Here is an 11,431-nt window from a genome sequence, read left to right on the forward strand (position 1 = left end):
AAGCGAGGTGTGCTGTGATTGGCCAGCTATCCAGTTTTGGAACAGTGTTGTAAATACAACTTAACCACTGATTTCTAGTTGTGTCCTCTTTTGGAAGACCAAACAAAGTAGATTCGCTTTGACAACGAAGCACACAGCGTCTTCACAACATGGCTGCAGCGTCAACAATACTACAGCGAGAATAAAAGTTACGCCTTCTTTCTTTGCGTGAACATTTGGGCGGTGTTATGCAAATTTTCCCACATCGTGACGTAGACATGTGGGGGTGTGTTAGAACGAGCCGTTTTAGGTAGGCGTGGCTGACTCTGAACTTTTATAAAGAATATCTCTTTGGATTTGAGAATTTAGTCTTTGCAACTTTACAGATCTTCTTTATGCACCAAGAGCTTGTAACACTCCAAAGAGAAAGGACAAATTGAAATCGCATCATATGACCCCTTTAATGTGTGTAAATGAAGACAGAATTTTCATTTCTGTGTGAACTATCCCTTTAAAATACACATATGAAGCATCAGCTACACACCTTATTTTTCTTGCATTATTGCTAAAAATCTTCCTGTTTTTGTTTGGGAGTGAAATAGAGAAAAAGAAATCTGAAATAATGAACTTCAAATGAATTTGTCTATTTTGACCAAAGTGATTTGCATGCATATCACATCGTAAATAAGATTTCTGAATTTGTAAGCAAGAATTTCTTTGCCAGAAAGTCGAGAGAAACGGTTACTGGTTTAGTGGTACAAGAGTAAAAGAGATTGTGTATAATCAGATAACTGAATGCCTTCCTGAGTCACACTCTTATCTTGATGTTTTTCTTCTGTAGTCTATCTGATGGAACTGATAATGTTTAGAGCCATGAACAGACTTGTTTAACTGCTCTTCTTCTTGATCTTTCTTTCTGTCTGCAGCTCTTCTGTGTGTACTGGGACTTGTCCCCATGTCGGACATCTCTGACTGAAGCGCTGGACGACATGAGTTTTGTCAGGGATCAAGTACAAGTTGTTCATTGATTTGTTCTTATGTTGATGCTTCAGGGCTCCACAGAAAATAATCAATACAGAAATGTTTTGTACTACAAAAATAGTGGTACATCAAACAACTGTAAAGCGCAGATTAAACAAACAAAAAAACTGAAATAAAGTAAAATATTATAAAAAGTAAACTTATTTGATTTCAGCCAGGCATAATTTCTCACTTTCATTTAGTTTTACTTGATGTACTACAATAACCAAAACAGAAATAAAATGAATTAAAAATATGTAGACACATATTTAAAACAATAACTAATAAAAATGATGCACAACACACAACAAAATGATCAAAACTGTAACTAAAATTAATTAAAAAAAATATGAATAGAACTGTAATAGTATCTCAGTGATACTAAATAACACTGCGAGAGAATGAAATACTGTCACAAAGTTTCCGTTTTACTCTGCAGAACAAACTCAAGAAAAGAATGTCCCACCTAGTTCTAGTGACCAAGGTCACGACCCTGGATCCTGAGGCTGGAGTACAGGACGAGGAGCTTCCAGAAGAAGAGCAGCCGCTGCTGGTGGGGGGACGAGAGCGAAGCGCATCAACTAGTCAACGGGAAGACTCTAAACTCACCAAAAACTTCAGCTTGATGCCTGACACCACTCTCTCAAATCAGGTGAACAAAAAAATTATTAATATAAATAATATACAAATCAGTCAGTGGTGGTTTGAATGACAATTTTACATGAAAGCTGATTAAAATTAGGCAGAAAATTAAAATGGATCAAATACAACACATGGTATCAATAGAAGATTATAGTAGTTTACCATATTTTTTCTAATATATTCAAAAATCCTTGATAATTAAGAATGCATAATAATATTTTCAATCACCAATCCAACAATTGTCATTATAGAAAAAAATGAATGGGATAAATCAGGCAGGTCATCTGCAGGTTTGGCAGTCTTAGATTGAATCTTGTAACAGTTCAAGTGAAAAATGTGTGACTGTTTTCTTCAGGCGATTGCTCAGCAGCTCCTGATGACCTACAGTGCACTTTATGTCAGACTGCTGGTATCAAACAAGCTTCCTGCTCCTCCCCAGCGGCCTTCAGGTGCAGAGAAAAATCATTCCGCTTCCTCTCTGTGTCTGTGTGAGTACGTGGAGCTAAAGGTTCTGCGGTAGACAGAACATGACTATCAAATCTCACATTCAAAAGTTTTTCTGTCAATTATGATATAGTCACAGACTGTTCTTGCTGCTCTTGAATCTGTTATGATTTTGTCTGTATACTGAAATATATATATTGTTGAGTTATTGTGGTTTTCTATTTGCACCATATGCTCACAATGTGTGAAAGAATGAAGTGCCAGCTGATTCTTTCCTCTTCCATGTTAAGTTCTTGTATTAACCAGACAAACTGACAAGAGATCAGTCGCACTCGTCCAAAATCTTGCTCGACATAGTTGTATTTTTTTTATTCATGACATGATCTTTATGAGATTCTGATTAACACGTCTTAATCAGGGAATCAAGTAAGCGCCTCAACATGGATTTTTGCAAATTTCCAGATGATACAGGACATGCAACCACGCAAAAAATTTGGACTTGAGTTTAGCGGTAGCACTTTACAACAGTTTGTAGTTATTAAGTTATTAAACGTACGTTCGGGAGGAGTACTCCCATTTAATCTTCTAATTATTAGCAGGACATAAAAGCGGCCTCTACTTCTTCCCAGCATTGGTTCCCATCCCTCCTCCTCCCCTTCTCCTCCTTTATGTATTTTTTTTTTTTTTTAAAGTTTTATTTCAAATTTCTTTATTATTACATTTTCTGCATGAAATATCAACTCAACAAATTACAACATTAATTTTGTACAATTATTCTTCCCTGTTATTGCTAATACTACCCCACTAAATACTTCCCACCCTTTTCCCGAAAAAAAAAGAAAAAAAAAGAAAAAAAAACACAAAAAAAAACAACAGGGGTTAAATTTTTTTTTATAAATAAATACATTTTAATAATAATAATAAAAAAATGTAATGCTTTATGTTTAAAAAACATAAATAAAAATTGAATGTTTATATATTAATGCTCAGCTTAAGTATCAAGACAGTTAGCCAGCAGATAATCTAAAAAGGGGCGCCACACCTTGTCAAAGGTCTTTAACGAACCAGTGAGTGACAGTCTAATTTTTTCCAATTTAATGCAAGTAAACACTTCTTTTAGCCATGTATCAAAGGAAGGGGGTGAGACGTGCTTCCACTTTAAAAGGATGAGACGTCTTGCTAGTAAAGTAGTAAAGGCTAAAGCCTTTTGGACCGTTACTGAAAGGTTAACTTGACTTGATAATTTGTCCCTGTAATTACAATTTGTAAAAAAAATTAATGAGCTGTTGGTGTTTTACTGCCATTAGTATTCAATTTAGCTGGAAAACGCAATGAATTGTATGTATGTACATTTTTGGAGTTTTGCAAATCTGTAGGTAGAGGCATGTTTATTCCAGTGAGCCTGGGTGGGAAATAAAAGTTCCCTTTCAGTCGGTCACTCCGAGTCACGTCGGTGACCGATGAATTGGGATCTCGCTTAGAGAGACCAATCCACTTCGAGTGTAAACTTTTTTTTATAATAATAATAAAAACTATATAATGCTTTGTTTAAAAAACATAAATAAAAATTGTATGTTTATATATTAATGCTCAGCTTAAGTATCAAGACCAGCAGATAATCTAAAAAGGGGCGCCACACCTTGTCAAAGGTCTTTAACGAACCAGTGAGTGACAGTCTAATTTTTTCCAATTTAATGCAAGTAAACACTTCTTTTAGCCATGTATCAAAGGAAGGGGGTGAGACGTGCTTCCACTTTAAAAGGATGAGACGTCTTGCTAGTAAAGTAGTAAAGGCTAAAGCCTTTTGGACCGTTACTGAAAGGTTAACATCTACTGCCAACCCAAAAATGGCCAAAAGTGGATTTGTATCGATATCTATGTCGAAGGCATCTTTCAAAGTTTTAAATATTTTAGTCCAATAATCAAATAATTTAGGGCATTCCCACAACATGTGAATGAGGTCTGCTGGTGATTGCTTGCACCTATTACATGCATCGCTGACAGAGGGGTATATTTTGGCAAGTCTAGCATTAGTATAGTAAACCCTATGCAGAATCTTACATTGTATAAGCCCATGCCTTGCGCATATAGATGAGGTGTGAGTGAGCTCAAGAATACGCTCCCAGTGTCCATCAGATAACTCAAATCCCAAACTCTCTTCCCAAGCACCTCTGGCCTGATTTGCAGAGCCTGAATTAATATTGTGAATCAGATTATAAATGACAGAAATACAATGTTTTGAGTGTGGTTCAAGCTTTAAGAAGTCATCCAATGGAGATTCAGGGGGACGATTTGGAAAATGAGGGAATAGTTTCCTTTATGTATTTTACCTGTGTAATCATCAGTAGGCAAATCGGAGCTCCAGTATAACATCCTCCCTGAGCCCCTCCATATGCACAGCAATCCAAAAACTGCTTACCACGTATGCAAAGATTATATGGGCGCACAAACTCGTGAAGGTCTCGTTTGTTAACATTAGTTAACTATGCTATTTAACATGAACTAACAATGAAAAATACTTCTAAATCATGTATTAATCTCATTAAGTAATTTCAATATTTAGTAATACATCAAATCAAAACTGTCTGTTATTATAACTTAAAGGAACAGATCACCCAAAAATGAAAGTATGCTGAAAATGTTCATCTAGGATGTAGATGAGTTTGTTTCTTCATCTGAACAGATTTGGAAAAATGTAGCATTAAATCACTTGCTCATCAATGGATGCTCTGCAGTGAATGGGTGCCGTCAGAATGAGAGTCCAAACAGCTGATAAAAACATCACAATAATCCACAAGTAATCCACACCCCTCCAGTCCACCAATTAATGCCTTGTGAAATGAAAAGCTGCACATTTGTAAGAAATAAATCCATCATTCCATCATTAAACCGTCACATCTAGCAGTACATAGATTAGTACATAATCTATTAGAACACTTCTTACAGTGAAAAAAGTTAATCTTCTGTTGTCCTCACATCACAATCCACCCACATATTTGTTTAGAACTGTCTGTGTCTGAGATTTTTCACTGGAGAAAACAATTTTATGGATAGAGGACTTGTATTTTAGCTGGAAGCAACGGTTTGAAGTTAAAAACGTCTTGATGCATTTGTTTCTTACAAAATTAATGGACTGGACTGGAGTGGTGTGGATCACTTGTGGATTATTGTGGTGTTTTTATCAGCTGTTTGGACTCTCATTCTGACGGCACCCATTCACTGCAGAGGATCCATTGGTGAGCAAGTGATGTAATGCTACATTTCTCCAAATCTTTTCCTGAAGGGGATTACATTTTCCTGAAACTGAGTGAATTATTCTCTCAATGTTAGTTAATGCATTCGCTAATGGTAACTAATAGGAACTTATTGTAAAGTGTTACCATTTTACGGATAGGAAATTGATTGGATAGTGTAAAGTGTCTCTATATAAGAAGTAGTTGGAGGGGCGGGGCTAAAAACAAAAGGGACTGATGATGTCAGTCAAATAGGAAAGTTGTTTAAGAGGCGGAGAAAGTTATTTACATTTTTATGAAAAATTGCAAAGACAAACATTTGCTTTGTTTGGAATAATGTGCACCGATGAGTCATTCACAAAATGACCAAGAGCATGATTTAAAGTAAGGACAGTTAATCTGTGGTGAGCGCAAGCAGCTGTTAAACATGAAATATGTGATTTTGCTGCATTTTCACTTTAAGTGCGAACAGAGAAATTACTTGTCACTGGAAACTTGTCGTGTCTAGTTAGGACACTGTGTAAAGCGCGGGACTTACGTAAGTCTGGTGAGGGGAGGACAGTGCAGGGAGAGCGGAGAGAGCCACTGTGGCAGAGATAGGAAATGACAGTAAGGGTGTCAACATGAATCAAGCAGCGAGTCAGTGAATCTACACTGCACTGCCCAAAGCTGGGCACAAATAGCACTTGGGTATGCAATCCTAACCAACAGAGCGCAGCGGCTCCAAACAGCACAGCGCTGTGAGGGACGTGTACACCAGATGTAGCCCACCAACACAGGTTGTTAATCAGCCTTGATGGAGCTGTGGCGGTGATTGCTGGGTGAGTGCATAGGCGACACAACACACGGCGTGAGGGTCAGAGCAGAGGAGACAAAACGAAGCAACGGTTTGAAGTTAAAAACGTCTTGATGCATTTGTTTCTTACAAAATTAATGGACTGGACTGGAGTGGTGTGGATCACTTGTGGATTATTGTGGTGTTTTTATCAGCTGTTTGGACTCTCATTCTGACGGCACCCATTCACTGCAGAGGATCCATTGGTGAGCAAGTGATGTAATGCTACATTTCTCCAAATCTTTTCCTGAAGGGGATTACATTTTCCTGAAACTGAGTGAATTATTCTCTCAATGTTAGTTAATGCATTCGCTAATGGTAACTAATAGGAACTTATTGTAAAGTGTTACCATTTTACGGATAGGAAATTGATTGGATAGTGTAAAGTGTCTCTATATAAGAAGTAGTTGGAGGGGCGGGGCTAAAAACAAAAGGGACTGATGATGTCAGTCAAATAGGAAAGTTGTTTAAGAGGCGGAGAAAGTTATTTACATTTTTATGAAAAATTGCAAAGACAAACATTTGCTTTGTTTGGAATAATGTGCACCGATGAGTCATTCACAAAATGACCAAGAGCATGATTTAAAGTAAGGACAGTTAATCTGTGGTGAGCGCAAGCAGCTGTTAAACATGAAATATGTGATTTTGCTGCATTTTCACTTTAAGTGCGAACAGAGAAATTACTTGTCACTGGAAACTTGTCGTGTCTAGTTAGGACACTGTGTAAAGCGCGGGACTTACGTAAGTCTGGTGAGGGGAGGACAGTGCAGGGAGAGCGGAGAGAGCCACTGTGGCAGAGATAGGAAATGACAGTAAGGGTGTCAACATGAATCAAGCAGCGAGTCAGTGAATCTACACTGCACTGCTCAAAGCTTGGCACAAATAGCACTTGGGTATGCAATCCTAACCAACAGAGCGCAGCGGCTCCAAACAGCACAGCGCTGTGAGGGACGTGTACACCAGAGCGCGCACACACACACACTCACTTTATTTTATTTCTTTTTATGTGCTTTTTAAAAAATATTTCTATTTAGGTTTAATGTTTAATTTATTTTATCATTATTTCAAAAAACCCTCTGTAAAAAAAAATACCTTTAAACATTTAGTTTAATTGCATACCATAAGGTCATGTCACAGGTCAGTTTCAAATGAGTGTGAAGTTATCACTTACATATGTTTATATCAGATACATTTGGAAATTCTGACATGTTCTGAAGGAGCTTTTGTTTGTTGCCTTTGTGCCCGCGAAATTTAATTATAAATATACTTGTTTGAATTGTATGAATATGATGGAGCATATATGGGTCTATATATGGTATGCATTTTTTGCAGAATGAACTCTGTTTTCAATTTTTCACTCACACACTGCTGGCATTTTATCATATTTTTTGTCTATACTCTGCAGCTATAGACTGATCAGACCCTCTCTTGGTCTTTCCACAAAAGAGGGATTCATATTTTGAGGAAATTTCAACTTTTTCCCCAAAAAGTTACAATTATAGTAGCCTAACAATTTCCAATAAGTTTCATTTCATTAGCATAAGGACAATGAATGACAAATATTCATAATATTCATATTTAATAACATAATATATTTATGAATAAACCAATGTTCATTGCCAATTAATGTATATTCGTTTTTAGTAATTTTAGTACTTGCAAAATTTCATTTAAGTTTTCATCAAAAAGGTCAATTTTTCAGCTTTTCAGTTAACAAAAACAAAATGAACAACGCTTTTCAGAACCATTATGAAATAGAAAAACACTGTATCACAGTAATGTAATACAATGACTATACTTATAATCTATCAGAGTATAATCTGATATATCCATCAGAGTATCTAAAGAGCATTTGAGAATAATGGGAAAAACTCAAAATAAAAATGACAGAAAAAAACGACCTTAGTAATTATTTTCTCAAAAATGTTTTACTCCTAAATAAATGAATAGTTATTTTTAATTTAAAAAAAAACATATAAAGTAACATGTGATGAAGACTAAATTCCTACTAGTAGCCAAATAAATACTGTTTTATTTTACATGGAGCAGGTCGCCTTATGCCATTGTAAGATCACATGACCAGAGAAATATTACTCACTTTTTCTCTGTAACCCATCTGCTATTGGACAGTTTCATTCATGGAATAAATTAATCCTGAATAAATTAATCATGGCTGATTGCAAAAAGTGCATTTGGCATCGGTAACTGAATACATCCACAACACTAGGTGTCAGTATTAATCTAGGACAACTGGCATATCAGAATAAAAATACTGCTTAAATGAGGTAAATTAAGAGTATACTTTCATTTAGCTCTCACTCTTCTATTATAATATTCTATCATTCCTATTCTATTCTATTTTTTTGTCCTGTGCAGCCAGGCATGGTCATGCTGATTCTTTCTGATAGCTATCTTCTCCGCAGAGTGACAGATGCCCTCACAGATTGAGAAGAGCTGTAGCACCATGGCCATTACTGTACACCACGTAATAGATACAATATGTAAATGAGAGGCACTGGCGCCCCCCTATCAGATTATCAGTTATGTGATGTGGAGATACACTAGCTCCAGTGACACAAGGGAAAAAGATTCAGAGATAGAGAGGAAAAAACAGGGCAACTATAAATAGCACCTCTGAGATAAAGAGAAAGGCCAAACATGAGCGAGAGGCAGAGAAAACGCAACACAATCGATTCTTGCACAACCAGGTGTTCCTCTTTAATTCAAATCACTGGATTCATACACAGCAAATCAATGCTTGGTCTCATTAAGAGGGCAAATCTCACGAAAACAAGTCTGAGTCACAATTCACGTCCAAAATCAAAGGAAAGAAAAACGTGTTCTTTTTTGAATAAGGAAAATGAAGTCCTTTTGCCATTATTTTAAATAATCATAATTTTAATGTCTGAAAAACATCTGGATGTTTTACTCTTCTGAGAAAGTCTCAGTAGATTTGCATTACGATAAAAATATAGTTCTTTTGTGATCATGGTATAATGATAATTTAGGGGAAAATGTTTAATTGCAATCAAAGTTATGCAAAAAATAATAAGTAAATAAGCTTCATTTTATTTACGAAAAATATATTTCTTTCTGCTGCCTTGAGGTGAAATATGTTCTTGACAGGTTTTTGTGAGATTCACCACAGAGTAAACCTCTAAAAGCACACAAACACAAGCGAGCTTGCGGCTTTTTGAATAAACCTACCGCATTTACAAGTTTAGAGAAACCGTGTGCAGTAACTATAGGCAATCAGATCTCATTGGCCATGTTTATAACAATAAAGCATTTGCTTTATATCACAACTGTGTGAAAAAGCATATTGCTGGGCAAATTATAAACAGGAGCGAGGTTCACATCAACTGTACAGTGTTTGCACAACTTTAAAACACCAAAATAAAATGTATCAGACAAGCTTGTCTTATTAACAGACAGGATTTCTGTTGAAATATGCTCTCTTAGTTAGAAAGTGAGGGTCATATTTTTCGACGTAGCCCATGTAAACGTGAACATGTGCAGTCACACCTCTAACAGGTATAAACGGTACATCAGAAGTCATTCAACAAACAGTTCAGTGTAACACTTGCAATATGCTGCAAGCCATTTGTTCAAAAATAGATCGAGAAATCGATTAAAGAGAGCAGGAAAAGACCGATATGACAGTTGAAATTTCACAGGCAAAATAAATACTTAAACTTGAATAACATAGCAGAAGAGCACAGAAAGTAAGTGCTCAAAATGGAAGCAAAAGATGATTTTCTCCCGTCTTTCACATTTGTTTATCAAAATCGACGGTTGTCTTTCTTGTATTTCACTGAAACAATGAAGCACATTTTACTCTCGGCACGACTGTCAAGCCTGAAATGTAGAAATCCTAAAGCTTTATACATAAATGAAAAGATCATCCACTGAATCAATCCAAAAATGAAAATTATGGCATTCATTTTATGTTCATTTATTTCTTCCATGGAACACAACAGAAGAAATTTAGCAAATCCAGGCTGCTCTTTTCCATACAATGAAAGCAAATGGGGACTGGGGCTATCAAGAAGTAGTCCACACAATTTGGGCATTTAATTCCAGATCTGCCAAGGTCCCCATTCACTTTTCACTTCCATTATAGAAATAACAGAATTTTGGAAGATTTCTCCTTTTCTGCTCCATAAAGAATGAAAGTCATAAAGGTTTTTGGATCAACGCGAGGGTGAAGAAATGACAGACCTTTCATTTTGGGGTGAACTCTTGCTTAAAAATAAAGAGTTTGACAGATTATACAGTCAGTGTAATTTTTTTTTTTTAAAGCAGTACGAGATTAATTCACATACTGGAGACCTAAAATAAAAATCTAAAACACTGCATCCATGTTTTAATATAATATATTTTTAAGAACACTCTAGGATTGTTTGATTCTTTTTGTTCACCCAAACCATTGTGCTAAATGTGTTTACAGCTAACTGACAGCAGCATGTGAGGAGTTTCAATGAGGTCAGAACTTGAAGCAAGTTACACTCTCATCTACAAAGAAGTGAGACAAACTAGCTACTTGCTTACTGAGCATAAAAGTGCATATTACCACATGCTTCATCAAAATATGCCAGCTGAGCAATCATCTGTGATGATTGACTGTTATCTATTAAAGATAACCAAATATTTCAGCACAACAGTTAGACCTATGATTACATATTTCAATAAATATAGAATTATAATACACAAATGAATAATTTAGTTGAAACAATAAATAACACACTAATTCACAACACACAAATCTCATGTCTTCCTTCAATGAAGAGCCAATTTACAAAAGTCTGTAATGAAGTAATAATTTCACCCTAGAATACATTCTTTCAACACCTCTGAACTGGATCGATTCAAGACCGGTTTGCAACAAGACACTTGGGAACACTTCGGCCCAAGAGTTACTCTACGCAAGTACATGAACACAATTTTTTTTTAGCTATTTTCACATGTTGCTGCATTGTAAATTTGTCAGCAATTCATAATGATACGCAAATACACATTGCATTCTCAGTGTTGCCACAAGGGGTGCTATACAATAGCATAATTCGTCTTCTTCTGGGGTCAGTTTGTTGAGAATCCTGCTGAGTCAGTTCAAGTTGGTTAAACTGGTTAAATTGCTACCACAATAAGTGGCCATTCACACAGAATGTTGATTTTGCGGTTAAAAACGCGGGGTACAACAAAGCAAAAAAAAAAAAAAAAAAAAGCTCTAGAAGGTCTAAAAACTTTTTTTTTTTAGTTTTAAAAACTTTTAGAACTT

General features: G+C 35.9%; 1 protein-coding gene across 4 annotated transcripts in view; it reads left to right on the forward strand.

The window, feature by feature from the left end:
• Positions 1-2,803, forward strand: part of LOC107711322 (transmembrane protein C9orf91-like) — a 9,221-nt gene extending 6,418 nt beyond the window's left edge. For 3 of the 4 annotated variants that reach the window (XM_016516291.1, XM_016516292.1, XM_016516293.1), the window contains exons 9-11: positions 906-995; positions 1,439-1,651; positions 1,997-2,803. In XM_016516291.1, the coding sequence (XP_016371777.1) occupies positions 906-995; positions 1,439-1,651; positions 1,997-2,161 (468 nt within the window). In that variant the 3' untranslated portion in view covers positions 2,162-2,803. The remainder of the gene's footprint in view (positions 1-905; positions 996-1,438; positions 1,652-1,996) is intronic. The other variant, XM_016516294.1, reaches the window with a different exon arrangement.
• Positions 2,804-11,431: the final 8,628 nt, after the last annotated feature.

Source organism: Sinocyclocheilus rhinocerous, unplaced genomic scaffold, assembly GCF_001515625.1.
Source record: "Sinocyclocheilus rhinocerous isolate Xijiao unplaced genomic scaffold, SAMN03320098_v1.1 scaffold86, whole genome shotgun sequence".
Lineage (NCBI taxonomy): Eukaryota > Metazoa > Chordata > Actinopteri > Cypriniformes > Cyprinidae > Sinocyclocheilus > Sinocyclocheilus rhinocerous.